The sequence below is a fragment of the Cydia pomonella genome, chromosome 19, assembly GCF_033807575.1.
Source record: "Cydia pomonella isolate Wapato2018A chromosome 19, ilCydPomo1, whole genome shotgun sequence".
In the NCBI taxonomy this organism is placed as follows: domain Eukaryota; kingdom Metazoa; phylum Arthropoda; class Insecta; order Lepidoptera; family Tortricidae; genus Cydia; species Cydia pomonella.
In genome coordinates this window covers 17,838,586-17,864,145 of record NC_084721.1, presented here as the reverse complement: position 1 = coordinate 17,864,145, position 25,560 = coordinate 17,838,586, and the positions used below count along the sequence as shown (strand labels likewise).

The 25,560-nt window shown below is 35.4% G+C and overlaps 2 protein-coding genes across 3 annotated transcripts in view; both read right to left on the bottom strand.

Moving 5' to 3' along the window:
- Positions 1–25,560, bottom strand: part of LOC133528126 (hemicentin-1) — a 569,794-nt gene that overhangs the window by 396,443 nt on the left and 147,791 nt on the right. The gene's annotated exons all lie outside the window — the stretch shown is intronic.
- Positions 8,606–10,538, bottom strand: LOC133528366 (uncharacterized). Its single transcript, XM_061865733.1, has 2 exons — positions 10,313–10,538; positions 8,606–9,797 (listed from the first exon to the last, which is right to left on the bottom strand). The coding sequence occupies exon 2, from the start codon at positions 9,794–9,796 to the stop codon at positions 8,606–8,608; it is 1,191 nt and encodes a 396-aa protein (XP_061721717.1). The 5' UTR covers position 9,797; positions 10,313–10,538.

Genomic DNA, 25,560 nt, shown 5'->3' with positions numbered 1-25,560 from the left:
GCTCCTAGTTTAAGTTAGTTTAGAACTACTTCGTGCTAAATAAGTAAGTACTTGATAAAGTAGCTGACAAACTTTAGTGAATAAATTCGTACCTAACCGACTGTAGGAAGCTTAGGCGTAAAACACACGGAGCGGTACGTCAGCGCGCTAAGCTCTGCGATACTATGCGTATATATAGTCATATGGTGAAGGTGTGATGAGTTGTAAGACTCGTAAGTCATATCAGATATGGAGTGAACAAAGTGATCACAAATATCTGAATGCAACCACTTCCCTGGTTTCAACCGCTCAAACATGACCATATTTTAGCTTTCTGTCGCTCACTGCTGAGCATAGATTTCGTGTACGCCACTTATCCCGGTCCTGGGCTTCATCCAGAAGTGCGATCTCGTCCAAATGTCGTCCACCCTACCAGTTAACTGACGCCCATCAATCTGTTAACATTGTGATCCACCTGCCATCACTCTACCTGGTAACATATAACGCGCAATTTCATTTAAGCTTGGTAATGACGTCACCTACATCTCGTACTTTAGTACGCCGTCCGATCTTGGGGCTTGTGGACAAATCACGCGAGGTTCGACAGATCAAGTTAGAGGGGGGGGGGAGGTTAGAGGTACAAGTAGACCTCACGTGTATTTTTCTACATGAGTAGATACATTTTCTCAGTTACACATAAACCTTCACTTCGCACTTCAAAGTAGCGAGTCTATTTTACGAAATTTTGGAGCGCGTATACTAAATATACATCACGTTCATAACGCAGATTGAAAAATAAACAAAATTTACTATATACAATACTGTTTATCTTAAAATTAAGTCGAATGAAAAAATTACAAAAAAATACATGTAATGTTATGTGGGGGGCGAGGGGTAGCCAAGGACCTCACCAAATATCACCAAGGGGGAGGGGGGAGTCAAAAAGTAGCCGAAAAAACCTCGCGTGATTTGTGCACAAGCCCTTGACATTTCTTTATCGGTCTTGAAATCAAATATGGAATTGAAAAGACCAGTGACAACACAATAATATTATAGTGATGGAAACTAAAGTTAGTTATAGTAACTAGGTGAATAATGCAATTTCGTTGAGTTAAGTTGTGTTACAATCGTATCAATGAGTAAGTAGTAGTGATTTGAAAGAAAACTACAGTCAGCGATAAAATTATACTTTTGACAATAAACAAATTAATTATCATCTACAATTTGACAATAAACAAATTAATTATCATCTACAATTTGACAATAAACAAATTAATTATCATCTACAATTTGACAATAAACAAATTAATTATCATCTACAATTTGACAATAAACAAATTAATTATCATCTAAGCCTCCAAAATCAACTCTCTCTTTGTTTTTTAAGTTTATGTACGTTTATTGTAAACTATGTCAGGTGTGCAATAAAGTGTATTGTATTGTATCTTCGACAAAAAAGATTCGAAATGCTCGACCACGAACCGCTGCCGCTTCCGACAATATAACGCTCCGTGTGTGTGTGTCTTAGAGTTCCATGTTTCTTAGTTTCCACACAAAGGAAGGAGACAAATGAACATAAGGATGAAATTCCTTTGTTCTATCTTCATTTGTACTAGTTTCGTCCGGTACATTAACCATTGCGTGACGTAATACGGACTACCAATGGAAGGGAATATCTTAGTCTTCTACATAAACTCTTCTTCGCGTTTTCCCTTCACTGAAAAGCGATTAGTAAATATTAAATGATATTTCGTACATAGGTTCCGAAAAACTTATTGGTACGAGCCGGGGTTTGAACCCGCGACCTTTAGATTGAAACTCGCGCTTCTCTTCTGAATAAAGTCTATAGTTTATTATTTACAAAAATTTATTCATAACCTAGCCTTCTTGATCTTACCGTGGAGCTTAAACAGTTTGTGTAAAAATATCCTATAATATTTATTTATTTATTTATAGGAAAAAAAGAATTTCATAGTTGCCCAGCCCTTTGCGCTTTTTTACCACAACAACAATAAAAAACAGTAGCCAATGACGAAATGGCAATTTTCTACACCCTTTCTTAAAATTCTTGACAATCACGGTCATTAACACTGTTGATAATTGTGTGAAAATCTCCGAGATAATAGGATTATTCCAGCATCTCGTCTTGGCCGCGTTTTTTCTTCGTTTAAATTCTTTATTACCCCATCCCCTCTAATGTTCCTTGTAGCGCTATGTCACAGTGGAATAAAATTTCAGTAAAACATTTAAAACTTGAATTTTGAACATATATCAAAGCATTTTGAAAACATTTCGGGGTCGTATCCGCGACCACGCCCAGTGAAACCTGCGTCGAAACGTCGGAAATAAAGGTAAGAAAATAAATCCGAGACCTATGTTTTAAAATTTCAGTAGTAAGTATCGTTTATTTTGCCACACACAGATAAACTTGACGAATATGTTGTATAATTATGTAGATTCCCCTGCCTTCATCTTTTAACTTAACCTCCCTTCTTGTGGACAGCGTGAATATTGATTCCTGAAAAGATTATAATAAGATTTTCTAATATCTAACATGTGATTTATTAATTCGTTTTAGGCATTGATAACATTGTTCGGAGTACCGTATTCGCGTTATATAGGTAAACAGATCTAATTAAGTAATTTTAACTAACATGGGTAACCTTATATAGTCATACAACTAACAACATTTCATTTCATTTCATTTATTTCCTTGCTTTGTGTACAGTAGGTCTTATAAAAAAAAATTTATCATGCATCAACAAAATATATATGTCACTTATTAAATAGTTAGTTGTTTCATTTACATCACAGGTCAATAAATTACAAATTCGTACTGTTAACATTCTATGTACTACGTCTGAGTGCCTTTATTATTTTTCTCCTTGCTCAACGTTTTTTTTTTGTTTTTTTTTACCGTTGTCTGTTGTTTAAAATATAAACAGTTCTGGGCGCGACCACTGAATAGAAGTGCTACGCGTAAGATAAATTTTATCTTGAACCACTATTTATGTTGTAGTTAATCTGGGCAATTTTGCCATTAAAGCTAACATTGCCCAATGAAAACCTTTCGTATTGTACATATTTAATTCAATTTCAATTCAATTCAATTCAATTTATTTTTATTTCGGACCATGTCCATAGTGTTAGTATACATTCCCTTAATCCTATGTTAGTTAACTACTATACTAACTCATAATAAATTATACACTAAGCCTCTGGATGGATTTAAGATAAAATAGTAAAATTACACGCAACTTTTAACAAGATCATTTTATTTACGGGTGGGCAAATTTACCATCTCGGGTAAATATCTACAATTATACATGCTTGATGCATACCCTCCAAAAGTGGCGGTTGTATCCTTGGATACTCTATACCTAATACAGGGTGAATTTTTAACCACCAGCTATACTCTGCCTAGTGACTTAAGGGTCATACTGAACAAGTTTTATTATGGACCCAATGCAAAATTCGGTATTGGTCCCCTGAAAAAAAACAGACAAAAGTCGCTACGCAGAGTGTGGCTAGTGGTTAAAATTTCACCGTATATTACGAAGATCACATTATGTCACTTGTTTTATATTGTAGGTAGCTTAAGAAGAAAGGGGACGACCTCCATACAAACCTAGTCCCTATATTTTTCTGGATAAGTATTGATAATATTTTATGTGTATTAACCACATCTATGCCCCTTTGTTTGAGTTCTTTAGCTTTTTATTATAAGAGTCTTGTTTATTGACTTGATCATTTTGCGCACTAGGGATGTTACTCTGTCGACACACAACACTAATGATATTCGATTTATCGACTGTCGATTTTCGGTCTCGCTTACATATACTAATGACTGGATTCCATGTAAATATGTAATTTGTTATTTGAAAAAAAAAAACGTGAAAATTTAAATCGGTGTTTTGTAAATACAAAAGGTATAAAAATAATTTTATTAGGTGGAAATACAGAAATAAGTTTAGTTCGTTATTACCACTTCAGCAAGTCATCTACCTACGTAAAACTATTATTAACAATTTCTTAAAAGATCCTGTTAAAGGTGTCTGATCTATTTCTTATAACACTTAATAACCTGATTAATTAATATGTAGTTTGCGATCAAAGACCTCGCGAAACATAAAATATATTCGTATTCCTATATATTCCTCGAACTTCTTAATCTCCAGCCTGATTTTCTCATTGAGTTTGTATAAGCTTATTTACTACCAAATTTCATCAAAGAAGTCAAATATGATAACTTGCAATAAAAACACTCGAATACGAATCACAGTTTTATTTCCCCAACTTCACTTTACAAAATCCAACAGCGTAATGAATCATGACAAATGTCAAACTACCTCTTATATTAAAATATCAATACCGCCAAATTAGTAAGTCGGGAATCAATCGAGCTACTAACAAAATTAAATATAAATGGCTAACATTCGGCCGTCCTGAATCAATTCCCGCCCCGGGAATTAAAATTAAACATACAAAATAATTTTGAATTTTAAGTAATACAAAACATAATAACATGGCCAATTAATTAATATATACGTTATTATGAATTTAATGTCAATACATCATTATTATTAAGAAACATATTATCTCTCAGCTCTATTTTACTTGATATTACCATAAATTTATTAAACAAAATTTACTTTATTATTCATTTTTACTGATACTTTATTACATAAAACAACTTAAATATAAATTGCTATTATTACTAATCTATGTAAATATTATCATTATACAAATACATCCTTTGTTTCAATATATTAACTCGTTCGTATTTATAAACTGCTTATATGTATAATCAACAACATTTCATTTCAATATTGAAGCCTCATACATATCTTCAATATTATAGTTTGGAAGAATACTAGAACCTCATACATATTTCTAGTACCTTAAAGTAATTAAACACATGGAAACCTCCTTCATATTTTCCATGTATTCTCAAGTCATCGCCTATTCAATACTAAAACCTCCTGCCTGTTTTAGCATGTAAATCAAATGTTGTACATGGAAGCCTCCTTCATATCTTCCACATACACATATATATATTATTTTGTACTAAAACCTCATACCTGTTTCAGTACCTGATTCAATTTAATCAAACTTATAGTATCAATATCATATTTTAATACAAATTAATTATCACTTTCTCAAATCATTCCGACATTTCAGATTCTACCTCAAGATAATCTTCACTAGCTTTATTTTCATTCTCACTTTGACAGTCAGATCTTTCAAATACTAGCCAGGGATGAATTTTATCCACAGCAAATATGCTCTTAAATGGCCTACTTCCCTTTCTGGACAGTGGCGTATCTTCAACTTCATATCTGTCATATCCTAACACACGAGTTATGCGGTATGGACCTCTTAATTTTGGAATTAATTTCCTACTTTGACCTGTAGACTGTACTTCTCTCTCAATCCTCACTAAATCACCAACTTTATATTCAACATGTTTTCTTTTCCTATCATACCTATCCTTTTGCTTCTTCTGATCAACTTCTATGTGTTCTGTCATTTCGTTTCTAACAGTATCTCTATCTATGCTATCTTCATCTAAAGCGACTCCTAACCGCAATAACGCATCAGACATACCGGATAATTCCGTACCGAATAAAGCTTGTGCAGGTGTCTTACCAATCCCTTTATTCAAAGTATTATTTATACCCCATTGAATTTTTGATATGCTATCATCCCATACTCGCTCGGATTTTCCTATGTTACATGCCGTCAATGCAGCTAATAAGGTCCTGTTGTACCTCTCTACCTGTCCATTGGCTCTCGGGGTACACACAGCATTAAGTATATGCTTAACTCCTAAATCATTTAAAAATTCCTTAAATTTATGTGACGTGAATGAGGTACCCCTATCTGAAATAATTCTTTTGGGTACTCCGAATGTATGAAAGTAAGCAGTTAGTGCTTTAATGCTACTAGCTGTCTTCGTATTTTTAACAGGAGTAATAACAATAAACTTTGTAAACGCATCAATTATTAACAGAATATGAGTATTCTTATGTTTACTTTTGACAAACGGCCCTAAATGATCGATGTGGACCGTGTGAAAGGGTACAGCAATTTTCTGTATAGGATGTAATTGACCAGCCTTTTTAGCAACAGGAACTTTAGCATGAGCGCACTCTAAACAAGATTCTACATACTTTTTAATAAATTTTCTCATTTTTGGAAACCAGTAAGTGGCTTTAATTTTGTCATATGTCTTTTCAAAACTAAAATGACCTATATCATCATGGTTGCTTTTCATGATGTGCCATCTGACACCTTTAGGCACAACCCATCGATTACCATCACTAGTGACTCTATATAATAAACCCCTTTTGACAACAAAATTCTTCGATATTTCAATTATATTAGGAGTTTCATTATTTTTAAGTACGTTAACTGTACGCTGAAGCTCAGGGTCATTTTGTTGTACTGTGGCTATCCAATCTACTGTAATGTTTTTAATTTCAAAGGATACTTCATTGATTGGGTTGCGACTCAATGCGTCTACGTGAGCCATTGATTTTCCAGGTTTATAATTAATTGCAAAATCATATTCTTGGATCACATTCCACCATCTTGCAACTCTAGATATGACATCCCTTTTTTCAAATGTAGCCCTCAAAGAATTGCAATCCGTGATGATGGTGAAATGGATACCAAGTAGATAAACCCTAAATCGTTGTAAAGACGCGACTACAGCTAGGGTCTCTAAATCGTAAGAAGTAAAATGCATTTCTTCGGGAGACGTTTGTCGGCTGTAATATGCAATAGCTTCGAATGGTTTTGACTTATCTTTTCTTTGTAGTAAAATTCCGGCCACTCCAAACTTAGACGCATCAGTATGTAACTCTATTTCATATGATGGATTGAAAAAGGCAAGAATAGGTCTGTCCGTTAAGTCATTTTTAAGCCGAATAAATGCATTTTCCTCCTGTTCGCCCCACGTAAATTTAGTATCTTTCTTTAAAAGCTGAGTTAGTGGTCTCGCAATAATAGAGAAATTTTTCACGAATCGCCGAAAGAAACTGGCTAATCCTAAAAATTGCCTAACCTTATGCTGATCAGTAGGACGAGGGAAGTCTTTTACTGCTTGAATCTTTTTCTCACCAGGCCTTATACCATTTTGATCAACTTCAAAACCTAAATACTCTATCGATTTTTTAAAGAAATTACATTTATCTAAATTTAAGGTCATACCAGCATCATGGAATAATTGTAAAGTAAGTTTTAATTTGTGCAGGCCGTCATTGACATCTTTAGATGGTATTATTATGTCATCCATATATGCAAATGCGTGTTTAAAACGTGCGTTACCTAGAATATTGTTTATGGTTCGTTGAAAATTGGCAGGTGCATTGCTTAAACCAAAAGGCATTCTATTAAATTGATAATGACCATCTGGTGTAATAAAAGCCGTGAGATGTTTCGAAGGTTCAGCTAATGGTATCTGGTAGTAACCAGATGCCAGATCTAATGTAGTATAGTATGAATATCCAGCTAACCCGTCTAATTGATCGTCTATTCGGGGCAAAGGGTAATGTTCCTTTATTGTTCTCTTATTGAGAGCTCTATAATCAATGCACATACGATAGCCTCCAGTCTTTTTCCTTACCAATATAATTGGTGATGCATAATCGGAAGTAGACTCACTAACAATCCCTGATTCCTTCAATTCATTAACCATGTCTCTTACAACCTCCCTTTCCGCATAAGACAGGCGATAAGGACGGTATACTACCGGGGTTTTATCATTAAGTTGAATATTCATAGATGTAGAGTTACTACAACCTAATTCTTTGGTACTAAATGCAAAACATTTGCGATGTTCGTTTAACAACTTAACTAGTTCATTCATCTCCTGCACGCTTAATGTCTGCCCCACTTGGATTCTAGCTAAAGTTATCTCTTCATTAACAGTAAGTGATGAATTCAAAGCTATTCTATTAACAGTATATGCTTGAGCTTCTCTTGCAATACACGCACGAGTAATAACACTATCCTGTACTAGCTCAAAAGGGTTAACTGATAAACCTTTAACCATAACTCGTCCATGCCCCTCTGTTACAGTAATTAAACCCGGTATTGTTACAAATTCTCTTTCAGGTTGCGATATCAAACTATACTCCAAATATATTAACCCATTGCAAACTGGCTTAGTATAAAAATCTACCTCAGTAACATTATTTATTAGAATAGTGTTTTTAGAGATCAAAGATATAGGTTTGTATTCATAATCCTTCGATGTATTTGAAAAAGTTAAATTATTACTGGTTTTATAAGTTTCTATGTGATCCTGTTCAGTAAACGATTGTCCAATCAATAAAGATGTACTTAAATGGCTATCAGGTACTATGAATACCTCTACAGTAGCTTCAGCCGAATCAATTATAATATTTGTATAAACTCTACCTAATGTCTGAGTTGCTGAATGTGGATAACCTCTTAAAATAGGTAAATTATCTTTAGACCAATCATCAAAAATATTATTTGCATCAGATAATCTCAAAAGCGTACACTCACTGCCAAAATCTATAAAGCACGAAAGACTTGCTTTGTTTACGTATGCAGTTTTATAAAATTTTTGATCTTTACTATTAGATACGGCTAGTCATGACACAGTTTTCTCGTTTTTCGCGTCAAAATTCTTTTTAGTGTTACAATCCGATGAAACATGACCAATTCTAGAACAAGTTTCGCATTTCTTTATTGGCTGTTTACATTTAAAATGAGGATGTCCATCCTCACCACAATTAAAACATTTAACAACTTTATTATCCGGTTTAGGGCCCCGGCTGTTAACTTGTTTGCTATCATTGGTCTGTCGAGACGAGACTCTTGGTTTGGTATTTTTCTGACTACGTAAATAAACTAGCAATTTATCCGGTTCTGTAAATTGCGCTGCTTCGGCGCTGGTTTTTACTGCTCTGTCATCTATCCCTAATAAAATACAGTCAACTGCATCGGTACCTGTGATTCGACACCTATTAAGTAACATAACTTTTTCGTAATAATAATCTTCTAATGAATCTCCATATTTCGCGCGTTTTTCAAGCATTTCCGTTAGCAATAAACCATAATTTTCCTTACTAGGAAAAGCAGTTTTTAATTTAACTTGCCATTCGAGCCACGTGTGTTTTAAGCTCGTCAAGCCTTGGTACCACTTTAGAGCAACACCGGCTAGTTTAGGTAACGCATAATGAATAACTTGTCGTTCAGTCCAATTGTAAATACTTGCGGTCTCATTTACTTTATTTAGCCATACGTCAATAGTTTGACTACGATTAGCTGGGTCAAATTCAGGCAACACATTCATTACGGGGAATCTTTCAACATGATCTGACCTGTCCTCTGATCTAACAGCTTTAAATAAATCTTTCAAAGTGCCTAGTAATTCATTATCACCATACCTTGTATGACTTCGGCGGTGCCGGCGCGACTGCGAGCGGCTGCGGCTGCGGCGCGAGCGCGTCCTACTGCGACGCGAGCGGCTGCGGCTGCGGCGCGAACGTGTAGGACTCCGGTGTACATGTGCTGGGCTGAGGCGCATCCGCGACCGGCTTCGACGCGAACGTGACCGGCTGCGGCGCCTGCTGCTTCTCGATCCGTCAGAGGTGATGCGGCTACTCCTCCCGCGGCTGTGTCTGGATCGACTTCGCCTTGCGCGGCTGCGCCTCTCCAGTTCCCGGTCGCGAGCCCTGCTATTCCTGTGTTGTACTTGCAGCGTCATCGATTGGCCTCCCTCAGGATTGTCACGTGGGAGCGGAGGCGTCCGTACAACTCTTCTATCAAGTTCATCCATACTGAAATTAAAATGATTTTCACAAGCATAACTGTTTTACTTACTACCTTAAGTATTTACACGTGTCTAACTAAAGTAAACACTAGTTTTTATATTGATAACTATGCACGTTATTTGTGGTAAGAAAGTATCAATAAAAGACTTTTAAAATAATAACATTACGAAGTACACTATCTATCACAATCATAATTAGAATAATGGGTACATAAATACATGTAAAACTAGTTGTACAGTTCCTTAAATATTATCAAGTATCATCCACAACAAATATCTAATAGTGAACATAAATTCTAATTTGTAGCATTACGGTTACGATTACGAATATGCTATTTTAATCAGATTGTTTACTAATTCTAATAATAAACGTAAACCTTGTTATCAAGCTATTTTATCTCCAGAATTATTGAAAATATTCTCAATTACCTCTTAGTTTTACTTGTAATGTTCGATTAATAACGTCAAGAAAGCCAAATCATGCACATAAATCTATGAATTTAAAAACAAAATTTCAATTACCTGTGGCGTTTTGGACTCGTTTCCAACTTCTGATATGATAACTTGCAATAAAAACACTCGAATACGAATCACAGTTTTATTTCCCCAACTTCACTTTACAAAATCCAACAGCGTAATGAATCATGACAAATGTCAAACTACCTCTTATATTAAAATATCAATACCGCCAAATTAGTAAGTCGGGAATCAATCGAGCTACTAACAAAATTAAATATAAATGGCTAACAAATATTGCTTTAACAACCATATTACATGAAACTTTAAAGTACACCCCTAGTTGACCATCAGACTTCACTTCGCTGGATCGATAAGTTTGTTTAAAAAAACTCTAATTTCAAAAGCAATCCCCCCTAATCTGTAAGCTAACAATATCGGATATCGACAAGCTTATTTCAAACATCGCACCGGCGAGACACTAAAAAAGAAAACCAGATTAAGTAAATTTTGATAAGCGGAGACCCGCGGGCCTTTCTTACGATAACCAAGTAAAAAAGAGGGCAAACTCATAACTAATTTAAACTTAATTTGGTTAGCCCAAAGACGCTGATTTCGAAATCGCAGAAACTTTGGAGTACGTGATTTGGATACTGCTTTTTTAATGGTTATTATGGTATGAATTTATTTAACGTTTGTTTTTATTTGGATATTTTGGCGAAAACTTCCGTTGTGCCATAAAAAAAAATTATTTATTTATTTATTATACTTTAGAAACATACAGTCGTTTACAAACAGTACCTATACAAAATTGCTTAAGTTTAGACCTAGAGTTTCATTTTTTACATAAAATCAGTGTTTTTTTTTTTTATTTTTTCTTTAAGATTACAATTTTAAATGTTACCCAAAACTAAACATTTGAGAGCGTAAAGAAAAGAAAACATGCATAAATTACATTTGTTACCTAAAGAAAAGCACGTTTTAAAATATTAATGGAACAAGTAAATATATCTATGTTAGAGAGCTTGTCATTTTCGTTAAATAGTTTGCAGGCACGTCTTATGAATATATTTTGTGCATAACACGTTCTACTGTTGGGAATCGAGAATAACCTTTTCTTCTGACAGTGGCGCTGACATCTACGAGGAACTCTGAGCTGTATTTGGTGTAGTAGCGAGGGGACATCTAATATATTGCGCATAATTTTATAGAGTAAGACGGAATCTGCGATATCTCGGCGGTTACTAAGTGTTTGAAGTTTATGGTGGATCAGTGATTCGCTATAGCTAACATGTGTGTGACCAGTTCTAAAATCGAGAGTTTTAAGGAACTTTCTTTGTATCCGTTCCACCCGTTCAATATGGATGTTATGATAAGGTTTCCAAACTGTACTAGCAAACTCGAGATGGCTGCGAACAAAGCTATTAAAAAGGATTTTGTAGGTGGTACTATTTTTAAATGGTTTACCAACTCTTAGAATGAAGCCTAGTTGTTTGTACGCCTTTTTTATGACAGAATCTAAATGAGGTATGAACGACAGTTTAGAATCCAATAGAACTCCAAGATCACGGATTAGTGTTACTCTACGCAGGTAATTATTACATAAAGTGAAGTTATATTGTGCATTATTTTTTTTCCGTGTAAAGTTTATTACAGAACATTTATTTATATTTAAAAATAAATCATTATCTTTACAGAATGTCTCAAAACTTATTAAATCATCCTGCAACAAGTAATAATCATCAATCGTATTTATGACTTTATAAATTTTTGTGTCATCTGCGTAGAGCAAAACCTTCGAGTGTTTGATATATTTATCTATATCGTTTATAAATAGCGTGAAAAGCAACGGGCCTAAATGAGATCCCTGGGGTACACCGGAACTAATTGTTTTCCATTGAGAAGTGTAACCCGATAATACTACACATTGGCTTCGATTTTCAATATAAGATTTAATCCAACGGAAAAGGTCTCCGTGTATTCCGATGTGCCAAAGCTTGAGAAGAAGCTTATTGTGACAAATTTTGTCAAAGGCTTTGGCAAAATCAGTGTACACAGCCTCTACACATGAGCCTCCATCCATTGTATGTACAAAATGTACTTTAGAAGATTTTTTATTAGGATGAAACTCGAGAAAAACAAGTAAGATATCACCTTGGCGTTGGTGTAATTCAAAGCAGCAGTGATTAATCAGAGCATTCCTTCCAATTCCATAAAAAGATCTCCTTACAGGTAAAAAGGTTTGGACCCGGGTATGTCCTTAAATTACGTCCAAAAGAGAGGTATGGGCAATGTGAATGTCATCTCGCCTTGTGTGGTAGGGCACAGCACAGCAGATGTCATTCCAGATCTAGAGCAGAGCCCAACTGGGGAAGTACCTCCACCTTACAGAAAACCGCAGCCAAATAACACTTGACCCTACTCAGTGTTGTGTTCCTACCGGTGAGTAAGGTTGCCAAAGCTCAAGGGCATGGCAACGCGCATGTAACTCCTCTGGAGTTGCAGGTGTACATAGGCTACGGAGACTGCTTACCATCACGCAGGCCGTATGCTTGTTTGCCACCGACGTGGTATAAAAAAAAACAGATTTATTTGTAAGTCCAGTAGCATATTATTAAAATGTAAGTTCGACAAACATGGATTTAAGTGATGTAACTGTACGCACCCTCTTCAAAGTCTAGTACATTAACACCTACGCGGTTGGATGTCTTTTCTTCGGTCACGTTCCTTAAAACATGTGCTTTCTTACGCCCGAGCTAGTGTAAATATCGACTGGTCTCGTCTGATTATTTTAAGTCTTATAAAAATATGGTAGAAATATTGCTTCGGTACTTACCCAAACAAAATGAAGGATAATATAAATATAGAATTAATGAATATTTTATACTTGTAACTATTCATGACTTCAATATTTTTATCATTTATTTTAATATTACTGAATAGATTGTAAGTCGAACGTACATTAAAATCTAAATGATGTCATTTAGTTATTGTGCCTTTTGTTCGTACTTGTCCGTTGTTAAGTAGTTCATGTGTTGCGTGAGCGACACGCGCGATAACTAAATGACATCCTTCGGATATCATTCTGATGTCAGTGTACGTTTGAATTGGCCTCTTTGTTAGGTCGACACTCTTATCTCTCTAATAATAAAAAAGTTATTGTGCATTTTGTTTGTACTTGTTCGTTGTTAAGCAGTTCATGTGTTGCGTGAGCGACACGCGCGATAACTAAATGACATCATTCGGATATCATTCTGATGTCAGTGTACGTTTGAATTGGCCTCTTTGTTAATTCGACACTCTTATCTCTCTAATAATAAGAACTAAATTTCGATGTAATGTAGAGTTCATTTTGGAACTGTTAGGACAGTTTATCAGGAATAGTCACACAGATTCCGCAGCGAAATTCCTCGCCTTAATCTAGAAATTTGAAGACCAGGGGCCCATTTCTCAAAAGCTTGTAGCTTGTAATACAAGTGGAAGTCCCTTTCTAACAAAAGCTGTCAAAAAGTGACAATTCACTTGTATTACAAGTTACAAGATTTTGAGAAACGGGGCCCTGTAGCGTGAAACTAACTTTTCCTCCAAGGAAATTTGGACATGGGCAATGTTGGCAAATATAAAATCATCAAAATTACCAAACACGTGTGTTTTTCTTTATGTTTTCAAATTTATTTCTGCAAATGATTTCATATGATCTCAAATAGTGAGCAAAAAAAGGTTAAAACAAGATTTTCAAAAGAAACACCTCTCTTAGACATATACAATAAATTAGAATTGGGCAAAGTTGTCTAGTTTAACGGTATTAACTACTTTCAATCGAGAATCCATTCGAGATGGGCGTAAAAGTGATTTGGGTAGTTAGGTGCAGAAAGCAAGCGATAAGAATTTGCCCAGGTTGTGGTTGGATGAAATAATGATGAGCCCGAACGGGGCACGAATGGCGAATGTAATAGAAAATTTGAAAATCTGTAAACTGGTTAAACAGACGGTTAATGTGAAGAGAAAATGAAATTAGTTGTTAATCATTAATTTGGTTTGTTTGCTTAAGAAATTATAGGAAATTAGGGACCTTTTCCTTTGGATAGAGCAAGGGCCCAAGTCGAACTTATGTTTCTTCAAACAAAAACGTCACTTTTGACACTGACATATTCGATACATATCGTATCTAGACCTAAATTTGACGTATTTTAAAGTTTGAATTGGGCTGCAAGTTATTTTAATAAAATCTTGTTATTTTAGTACAGTGTTAAGTAAAGCAGATATAGCTCAAAAGGCACGTTTCTTCTAGAATTGCAGGTATACATAGGCTATGGAGAACGCTAAAAAATTTGTTTAAAACACTTTTAGTAGGTATGGTAATACGTATCTCTGTGGACATCATTCACTGGACTGAATGGACTTTGAAGCCTAATTTTCTTGCTAAGTAAACCTTTATTAGCCGTCTATTAAGAAGTATATTCACTATAAACATTTTCATTCGGAATACGGTTTCAGAAACAGCAATCCACATGTTTCTGATACACAGAAACAGTTGCGGTAAACACTATTGCTTATCGCCATCTTCAAAAAACAACACAACAAAAAAAAACTTTACAAAAAACATTTTACATTAATAGGTAAGAAGAAAATAAATGTGTATACATATAATCAATTGGCTTAACTTTAAGCTCAACAATACAAAACTCCCATTACCTGCGAAAGCCATACCCTCAAACATCGTTGTGTTTAACCATTCCATAAATATCTGATCGGAACGTCGGTTGCGCGTTAACAATTCAACTTTGATCTTTTGGCTTGATCCGGGAAATTTAACTGGGTATAAGAAATACCTAAGTCTATGTCGATGGTAAAAATGTAAGTCATAAGCCATTTTATTTAAAGTTGAACACTACACTTTATTTAGACTTATTGGTCATAAAAATAATGAGTCACCTTTTTCTCTTGGTAAAAATAAGAAAAAAAAAACAAAAGAAAACCATAGGCCTTTGCATATACAATGCGATAACCGCTCAAATCTCACAATAACCGATAATCAGTCCCTATCGGTTACGGTTATTTTTGGACAAAATGATGAATTTACAATCTAGTAATCATAGTATTAAAGTATTAAGTATAGTGAGTAACTGTAAGTATTCGTTTAAAAAAATACATAAAATATAGTAGAACTGAAAATATTAACTTGGACGTGACACAATATTCAATAAAATATTTCATTAATAAGGGAAATAATTTGGTATATTATAAAGTTATTTAAAGTACACAAATAACATAAATTTTAATCACAGTCACAAAAGGCACGATTTTTTTGTCATTAGAAGATCCAATTATAGGATTCACGTCACAAATAAACAACCGAAAATAACCGTAACCGGTTATACGATTTTCTGATAACCGGCTATGAAATATTGTGAAATTAATCGATTAGATCCGATTATCTCCGTAACGGTTATTACCGATTTGCATTTCATAACCTTGAACTCTAGAGGCTGACTCGGAAACAGCTTCAACAAAGTATAATGAAGACCGAGTTAGTTATCTAGCGAACGCTAAGTTGAGATCTCTAGGGACTCGAGCGAAGCAAGCGCAACGAGCGAATATTTATAGCTGAGGAAATAGCGTCGGCGCGGTAGTAAAATTGAAAATGTTGATAGTTTAGAATATGTACGTATATACAATGTAATTAGGTATTTAGTCAGTCATTTACAAAAAACTTGTCCATACAAAATGATACCGTGAAATCAGCCAACTTTGCCACCAGGGGCCCAAGAACACATTTTTAAGCAAATTCTTTAATGTAGGTAAACACACACGTCGCGATACGAACTATAAGATACATAAAATATTAGGTCTAGATACCAGTGTTGGCCGAAGGTTAGTTAGAATTGACCATATTGAAAATGAATCATTACAAATTGAATGGTAAACCGTAACGGTCGTTTTACAGTTAAAGATAAAGATATTTTATTATTCAAGTAGGCATATTACAATGCGCTTACGTCAAATAAAGCTACACCGACTCTAACCCTCCACCTCTGACTTTAGTCTCCGAGAAGATTTAAAACCCCATCAATTGGAGGAGGTAAAATACGGACCGGCAAGAAACTCGGCGGGACACATCTTTTCAAAACATTACATCTTATAATTAACATGCATTAAATAAGAAAATAATTCAATTTAGATTACTCTAGATATCATGCAATTACAAACAGTAGCTACTTTTCTTTATAGAAAGGTTAAAAATATATACAATGTCAGTCACGTCAGTTTACGGTTCAATTCGTAATGGTTCATTTTTAATATGGTCAATTCTAATTAGCGTTCGACCAACACTGCTAGATACGATATGGATCGGAAATGTTAGTGTCAACGTGACGTTTTTGTTTGAAGAAACCTCTTTTGACCACGCATACAAGTTATATGTCTCCTCTACACGACGGGCCATCATACTGGCCCACTAAGATAGGCCAGCGTGTAGAAAGGGTAGTGGTGTTGGATGGCTAATGGCACGGCGGGATGGCGATGGGATGGCCACTGTGCCGGTATTTCGTAGTGGGCCCGCGATGATGCGTACGCATCTACACGTAGCCCATTCCATAGTGCGTGCTCTCAACCATCGTATGTCCATCTCGCTGGTCCAGCGCTGGGCCATCGTATAAAGAAACCATGACCATCGCATGGCCATCTCGCTGATCGAGCGCTGGGCCATCGCTCTACACGAGCTAATAACCAAGTTCTGCAACCCTATCTTTTGTGTGTAAGTATATTTAGTATAATTTAACTAGACGTACATGAGCTGTCGATAATGTCTCGCTATCATATTACACACGGAGCCAAATTATCGCATAATACTCGATGCGGTTTACCAAGCCTGATTATACCCATCCACTGACCTATATTTAGCTTCTGTGTACGGTCGCAATCAGATATATCGGAGCGGCCGAGTTGCTCAAAAATATCTAAATACTTACAACGCCTTTGATATACATCAAATTATATAAAAATATTTTCTATAACGTCAATATCTAAAGAGGAAAATGAGGACTACTGAGGAATGGAGAAGCGGCCGTCCGTTTCCTCTTAAACATTTCGGGTTCCTCATAGCTTTGTACAAACACTAATTCGGAAACCGTTGGTTATACAGAATAGTTCTAAACGCGAGGTCAGACTGTACCTAACCAAATACAATTTCCTTATTATTAGTTAAATAGCCGCTACCCTCGGGGTAAAACAATATGTTAAGGATATTAATATTAATTCCCAGTAGTTAACATGGGTAGGATTGTTAAATAGCTGCCTGAAGGCACGCTTTAGAGAAACACATGTAGAATAATGTGGAGATGTTTATGGCAGTTGTGTCAGACAGCCCGATTCGAAGAATGATTAAGACTAAGGTCTTGGAAAGATCTTTAAAAATCGATAACTAAACGACATGTCAAAATTGACGTTTATTTCCATTCCGCTGTGATCCAAATAAGATCTATCTACGGAAGGTGGAGATAAGGAACGAAATCTCCATGTACCAAAAAGTGTCATCAAAAAACTTTAAATAGGTGGCGCTACAATACCTAGAGTACTTGAACAAAAAAATCAAATCATAGACAGCGCAATTCACTCCGTCAATAACGCCTAGGTTCTTAGCTACTCTAGCGCTACTCTGGAGAGATTTGGAACTATTATTTATAGCTGACAGCTGGATACTTTTGCAACAGTTCTACCATAAGAGATGTCACTCCTCTTAATTCCACACTCCATAGATCTGTCTATGATATTTCTAACGTCAAAGTGACAGTGGTTGCCCGAATCGAGTTGCTTCTGTCAATTATACGACATACAAACGATATCTAAATGAGAACTTATCTAAGCAAGATCTTATTGTTATCGTATCTCATTTATCGAATCGAGCCGAGAACAACAGAACCCCTGGTGTACATTTATTCGATAGCGAAACGTGACGTACGCGTTTGCGTTAAGTCGAATTTTGTATGGGATTTAGAAACAGCGCGCCAAGCGGGACGTTTTGGAAAATCAAAATCCCATACAAAATGAGACTTAACGCAAACGCGTACGTCACATTTCGCTATCGAATAAATTTACACTAGGGGTACTGAATAGGGTCAAAGAATTAAATTTCAGTACCACTTAGTACCTTACAGTGAAAGTCGCTAGGGACCCCATACTATTGTCGCTGTGACATCTTGACAAGATACGAAATGTTACTGAAATTAAATTCCTTATTTATTTATTTATCGTATGGCGTTTACACACTGGTTACATACATATAAAAAACTTAATTCATAATTTACATTTCTGCAGATAAATACTCGCATCTTTTGTCAGGTGTTTAAAATCCTCCGCTGGTCCGTTGTATTTCGTGACGGGGCACTCGAATACCATGTGCTGCACCGTCTGCTCTGGGTGGGGGTACATGACACGATTAATCAGGAACACGGTTTCGTTAATTACATCGATTTAATAACGTCACATATTATAAAACATTAATAACATCATAAAAGGTAACAAAATATACATTATTATAGCTTACACTATAAGTACATGCAAATATGGTTTACAGTGAGGTAGCATTTATTCAAGCTAGGTACGCCAATAATAAACTGTGATCGTGAATTATCCACATTTATTCATATTTGTAAACGTTTTTATGCATAAAAAAAGACGTCATCTTAGATTTCACCTGCCTTACGAAAAACTATACAACCATTATATTGTTATTTAAGAAGTGCTGGAAGAATTATGGTTTTATTAATGTAAGTGCAAGGTGCAGCCACCATCAAAAATATGCTTGCTTATTTTTAATTTTATTAAAAGTTCTTAGAATTCTAAACAGTAAAGGTTAGTATCTGTTTAAGATATTTGGTTTTAGTTACCATTTAAGTTAATAAGTATTAAATTTATTTATTTACATGAACGATTTCAAAAGTAAAGAAGGCCTTCTTCGAAAAATAACGAATATCTCAAAAAAAAAAACAACTTAACTCTGTAAGTAACCGGATAACATTGCCCACCGCCAAAACTTCTGAGTCTTTGGGCCTGTTGGTATTACCCCAATATACCTTAAATAATCTATATATTCATGTTTTATAATTGACACGCGGAAATATTTGTCAATGTGTTCACAGTAAGTATTCATTTTTCAACAAGTTTTTTACCGCAGAAATATACCTTTTATTTGACAACTCGCTCAAAATTCCCAAGTCAATAAGTTAAGTACATGTGTGTTACATAGTTTTGTCACAAATATAACCTATTTTCTAACACTACTATTTAGTGTTGTTATGTCTATTAAACATTTATCTGCATTAAGGAATTTGCTTACAAATGTATATTTGGGCACCTGGTGGCAAAGTTGGCTGGTTTCACGGTATCATGTTGTATGGACAAGTTTTTTTGTAAATTACTGACTAAATACCTAATTACATTGTATACACGTACATATTCTTAGTATAAAGAAGATTTAAAAGTCCTATAAAGCATGACGATTTACCCAATTATATTCGTAGATGCTTTACGATGCAACTTGGATAGCACGAGAAAGATGAAAACGATAAGGCAAGGAAGATTGTTTCAAAAACTAACAACATTCTATCAAATTCAGCTACAAGACACGGGATCATGAAATCCGAACAGTTGCACTTTATGGTGGGCGTAAAATTTTATATTTCTGTTATTGCCCCGCAGAATACTGGCAACATTGTTTGTTATATTTTATTAAAGCTGTGCAGTGTATCGGGTTAAGTCTTACCTTGTTTCACGTACCGGATGCAAGCGTATTATTATGTAACGGGCGATCAATCCCGGCATTGCACGGTTAGTAAAAAAAATTAACAAATTATACACCTGAACCTTTTTCAAGAACTTTTCTAGTAATCGGTGAAAATTTCAATAAAATTCGTTCAGTTGTTTTTGAGTTTATCGCGAACAGACAAACAGACAGTGGTTTTATAAGGTGTAGTGAAAATAAAGAATAATGTTATACCGGGACGTTACATATAGAATATTAATAAATAAATAATAAATTTTATAGGACATTAATTATTACACAAATTGACTAAGTCCCACGGTAAGCTCAATAAGGCTTGTGTTGAGGGTACATAGACAACGATATATAAATAATATATAAATATTTATAAATACTTAAATACATAGAAAACACCCATGACTCAGGAACAAATATCCATGCTCATCACACGAATAAATGCCCTTACCAGGATTTGAACCCGGGACCATCGGCTTCATAGGCAGGGTCACTACCCCCGAGGCCAGACCGATCGTCAAAATGTTGAATCTGAATAATGAAAGAAGAAAAACGGTTAAGCTCACTTAACTTATTCTTCGCTATTGGCACCATGTTATTCTTAAATATTTTGAAATATGTCTCACGAAAGTTTAATTTTGTTGTTTTTTTTTATATTAAGTCGAGGGCAAACAAGCATACAGCCCGTCTAATAGTAATCAGTATCCGTAGCCTATAGACGCCTGCAACTTCAGAGCAGTTCCATGTGCGTTGCCAACCCTAACACTGCACCCTTTTTGAGCTCTGGCAACGTTACTCACCGGGAGGCGAGATGACATTCACAGCGTCATATTAAATAAATGTAAATTATCTAAATTGGGAAGGCTTTTTCTTCAGAACTCAAAAGCTGTAAATTTTGACGTATGTTCTATTGACTACGTGTGAAGTGCATGGTGGAGGTAAGTAAAGCGATCCCAGCGCATAAGGTGGTAAAAACAAAAACTAACTGCGTATAGCGTCTTTAACATTTCGTACAAGTTATATGGCTCGAAAAGAACTTTAATTTACGATTACTCCTGAAATATTCATTTAAATTGTATGGTGTAAGGGAGCATTGCAATCTGTACGAAATGCTTAATATAACTAAAGTATTTCATTTAATAATGATTAATAATACTGTGTCCGTGCAAATGCCACATAAAACTTGTGCGCTATATTTAAGCTAGTTATAGTAATCCTCTGTATACGGTGACCTTAGCCATTGGGCAAACCCTGAAATCCCACGTAGGGCTACTTCTCAGGAATGGACATTTTTCTAAAGTCAGAAGCTTATTAGTGTCATAAATTTGTGTAATTCATTTACTTTAAAAGACACTGCACCTACTTAATCTTTCTGGTTTAACCCATTGGTTGACTGGTAGAGAATGCCTTAAGGCATTAAGTCCGCCATTTGTACCTTCATGTATTGTGCAATAAAGATTAAATAAATAAAAAAGTAATCAAAAAGGTCGAAGAAGGTTCCATACTATTATTTGAGGATGTGAACTTAGGAGCTACTAACACATACAGGCTGATCTAAAATAAAAAATGGTAATTTCTAAATTTCTTCGAAACGGCTACACCGGTTGTTATGATACTTTGTACACTGGTTCTAAATACCCTAATGCATATGTACATTTCGGCTTTGTCCAATGGCTAGGGACACACTGTATATCCATTATGTATATTGGTATTGTAAATTTTTCACAGTTAGAGTTGATTCTTGCATCTTCTTCCTCGCGTTGTCCCGGCATATTGCCACGGCTCATGGGAGCCTGGGGTCCGCTTGACAAAGAGTTGATTCTTGCTTAATGTACAAAAATAAAATACAATGAAGTCCCAACTTAAATCTTTATAGGTACTTAGGTACTTGTATTTTAAGTGTTTGAAAACCTAAAATACGAAGTGGCGTTCTCCAGACGGTTCTTAAAAGTTTTCGATAAGTACGGCAAATAATTCTCTCGGATAAGTTTTAAGTGGTACCTGTTTTCGATATTCGTTGAGTTATTCGCATTATATTTAAGTTCAATATTTTCGTCTGGTTTGTAAAAGAGAATAGGGGGTATTACGCAAAACTCTGCGTAGAGGGCGCCACTACCACATTTTGATAGATGTTTGATAGAGATATCACTCTTGCGTATTCGAGCGATAAACACGCCAGATAACGAAATTTCGAATGTCGCGTTTGGTGGTAGGTCTCTATAAACAAACCGCTTTGATGCATCAATGTTATAGTAAAAACTTCTCAAAAACTGTTTAAGGCATACTACGTGTAAGTTACTCTATGGTTAATGGATTGTGATAGTGCTGCTCTCTGGCGGCAGAACATTGCGGTAATGCTCCCTATTAAATGAATTATTTTATTTTAGTCTCCTGAGAGAAGCAGTTGTTTGTTTTTTAATTTGGCTACTAATATTTAAAAATAGATTGTAGAATATGTAAAATAAATTGTACACTTGGTCTCAGGAGGCTAGAGATTTAAAAATTACAGTAAAATGTATTCAGTAGATTTATCTTAAGTTTTCGTCGAAAAACCAGTGTAAGCCCTTAATTTGGATTGAGAAAAAATCGGGAACTACTTTTATTACGGGCCCAACCCCGAAATCGCGAAAAAAGAAATTACTTTACTCGTACAGTCAGCATCAAAAGTAGCGGATCAAACAAGGTTTCAAAAGTATCTACCATTTTGAAACAGCTTAACAAAAGTTGATAGTTCTATATGTAGAACAATTTAGACTGTGAAAGATACACTTTTGAAAGTAAATTTAAGAGAATTATCTTTATTTGGAAAAGTTGTCCGGAATATCAGATACTTTTGGCGCGTTGTTTCATCCGCTACTATTGATGCTGACTGTACCATAGAAAATGTAAAAGTCAAATAGCCAAAATGTATGAAACAGCCAAATTTTTTTTCCGCGATTTCGGGGTTCTACCCGTACTAAAAGTTGCTCAGTATGACCTATATATTCACCCCGTAAATTATTGCAGGTGATTAATTAAACAGCCTGTATATCTCATATCTGTTATAGTTTCTGGTTTTGAAGCGTTTACTCTGGATATATTTATTTATTTATTAATTTTTATAAGAGTTACATTTCAGGCCAAAGAGGATAATTCATCTTTGGAACTGGATTGTAATATTACCCAGAGCAAAGTAGGCAACACAACACAAACAACAGCAATACAATAACACAAACAATAACAATAAACAACAACAACAGTAGGAATTAGGATGATTTTTAGGGTTCCGTAGCCAAATGGCAAAAAACGGAACCCTTATAGATTCGTCATGTCCGTCTATCTGTCCGATTATGTCACAGCCACTTTTTTCTTATTTGTTCTCGTTCATCTAGATATTGCCTAGATTGCAATGTATGCAGTGTGTGACAAACATTTTAAACTCCCTAATTTATAACAAAGTTTTTAAAAAATACCCTTTTTAATTAGCTCCTTAATAAACTAGACTATCTTCTGAAACTGCACACTATACTGTTTCCTTCAAGGAAGGAAACTTAGTTTTATTTTTCCCGTGCTCTATTAGCCTATAAAAAGATATAGTGCGAGAGCCAACGCTATATTTCAAACTGAATCATTTTAAAGTTTAAATTTTGCCAAAAATTACGCGTGCGAGTGTTTTACCTAGGATCATGACATTATGCCCTTTTGTTGAAGACTAGGTTCCTCCATAGGTTTCTAATAATATGTTCTTATAAACTTTATACAGATATGTACCTATTGCTTATTATCTTTTTTTTTATGGTAGAGGAGGCAAACGAGCAGACGGATCACCTGATGGTAAGCGATTACCGCCGCCCATGGACACCTGCAACACCAGAGGGGTTGTAAGTGCGTTGCCAGCCTTTAAGATGGGAGTACGCTCTTTTCTTGAAGGTTTGAAGGTCGTATCGGTCCGGAAATACCGCAGGCGACAGTTCATTCCACAGTTTAGCTGTGCGAGGCAGAAAGTTCCTGGAAAAACGCACAGTTGAGGACTGCCAACCATCTAAGTGGTGAGGATGGAAATGTTGTCGCGTAGGGCGATGGCGAAAAGAAGCGGCAGGGATTAATCCGAACAATTCCTCGGAGCACTCCCCCTCTTGTACATGCGATAGAAAATGCAGAGCGAGGCCACATCTCTACGCAACGCCAAGGAGTCAAGCCGATCCGAAATATACTGGGAGTCGACAATTCGAGTCGCTCTTCTAGGAGAAAGAACAGGCCTCCGTTCATGTACGAGAGGATTTGCCCTATAGGTATAATAGTACCCACACTCACTGGCACTCATACATTTGAATTTCTCCGCGAAGAAATAAAATAAATTTTAGGAATAAAAGCTACGTTATGTCACTTTTTGTTTTTCAAGTTCGTGTATTTATCAATACTATTATGTAATTAATTGTTGACATACATAATACTCATTTCTTTATTACAAAAAATACCATTAATACCTAAACCTATTCTAAAAATTACCACAGATCTACTCAGCCTAAAAGCCTTGTACATTATAAAATGACCTTATCATTTTCACTGCACGGCGCACAAAATAGACTGAGCGCCCGCCACAAATGAGTTTCTCACGTGACCCAAGAATTAGTCGTAAGTCAATAAAAAGTTTCCCAAGTTGTAAAAGCTTTCGTATCGGCGATCACTGACGGGGCAGCTTTTGGTTTCGGCTGCGTAATCTACATTTAGTGAAGCGAACTTCACGCCGTTAGAGGCAACGAAGCAAATTTAACGGCTTTTGTCTTTTGCAGTCGCATTATAATTCCAATTTTGAGTGGAGACCATTTCAGTGACGCTTTATAATGATACTATGTCAGTTCTATTATTTATGTATGGAGTGTGGAATTAAAAGGAGTGAAATCTCTTATGGTAGAACTGTTGCAAAAGTGTCCAGCTGTCAGCTATAAATAATAGTTCCAAATCTCTCCAGAGTAGCGCTAGAATAACTAAGAACCTAGGAGTTCTTGACGGAGTGAAGTGCCCTATGATTTAATTTTTTTTAAGTATTCTAGGAATTGTAGCGCCACCTATTTAAGGTTTTTTGATGACACTTTTTGGTATATGGAGATTTCATTCCTTATATTTAAGTTTAAATTAAGCGTTTTTGAATAAAGCTTCTTCTATTCTATTCTATTCTATTTTGAAAATACGATGTTCTTGACTGACTTGTTTTTGATAAGACTAATAGTCACAGATAAGCCTGTAGTTAAAGAGGGAAATTTTTATTGTATCTTGGTGAACAATAAAGAATTTCATCATTGTATTTTATCAATTGATTTCATATTGACCTAATATTGTGAGTTTCAAACTAATTTTTTTATACTACGTCGGTGGCAAACTAGCATACGGCCTGCCTGATGGTAAGCAGTCTCCGTAGCCTATGTACACCTGCAACTCCAGAAAAAAAATTCAACGGGCGGTAATGAACTTTAAAGGGCCGTCACAATAGATCACTTGGTCGACGTGACACTCAAAGGCCCACAACACCCCAATAATAATAATAAGCGCATTTAACTGA

Excerpts from the sequence above, each read along its gene's own strand:
- LOC133528366 (XM_061865733.1), bottom strand. The coding sequence starts at position 9,796 with ATGGATGAACTTGATAGAAGAGTTGTACGGACGCCTCCGCTCCCACGT.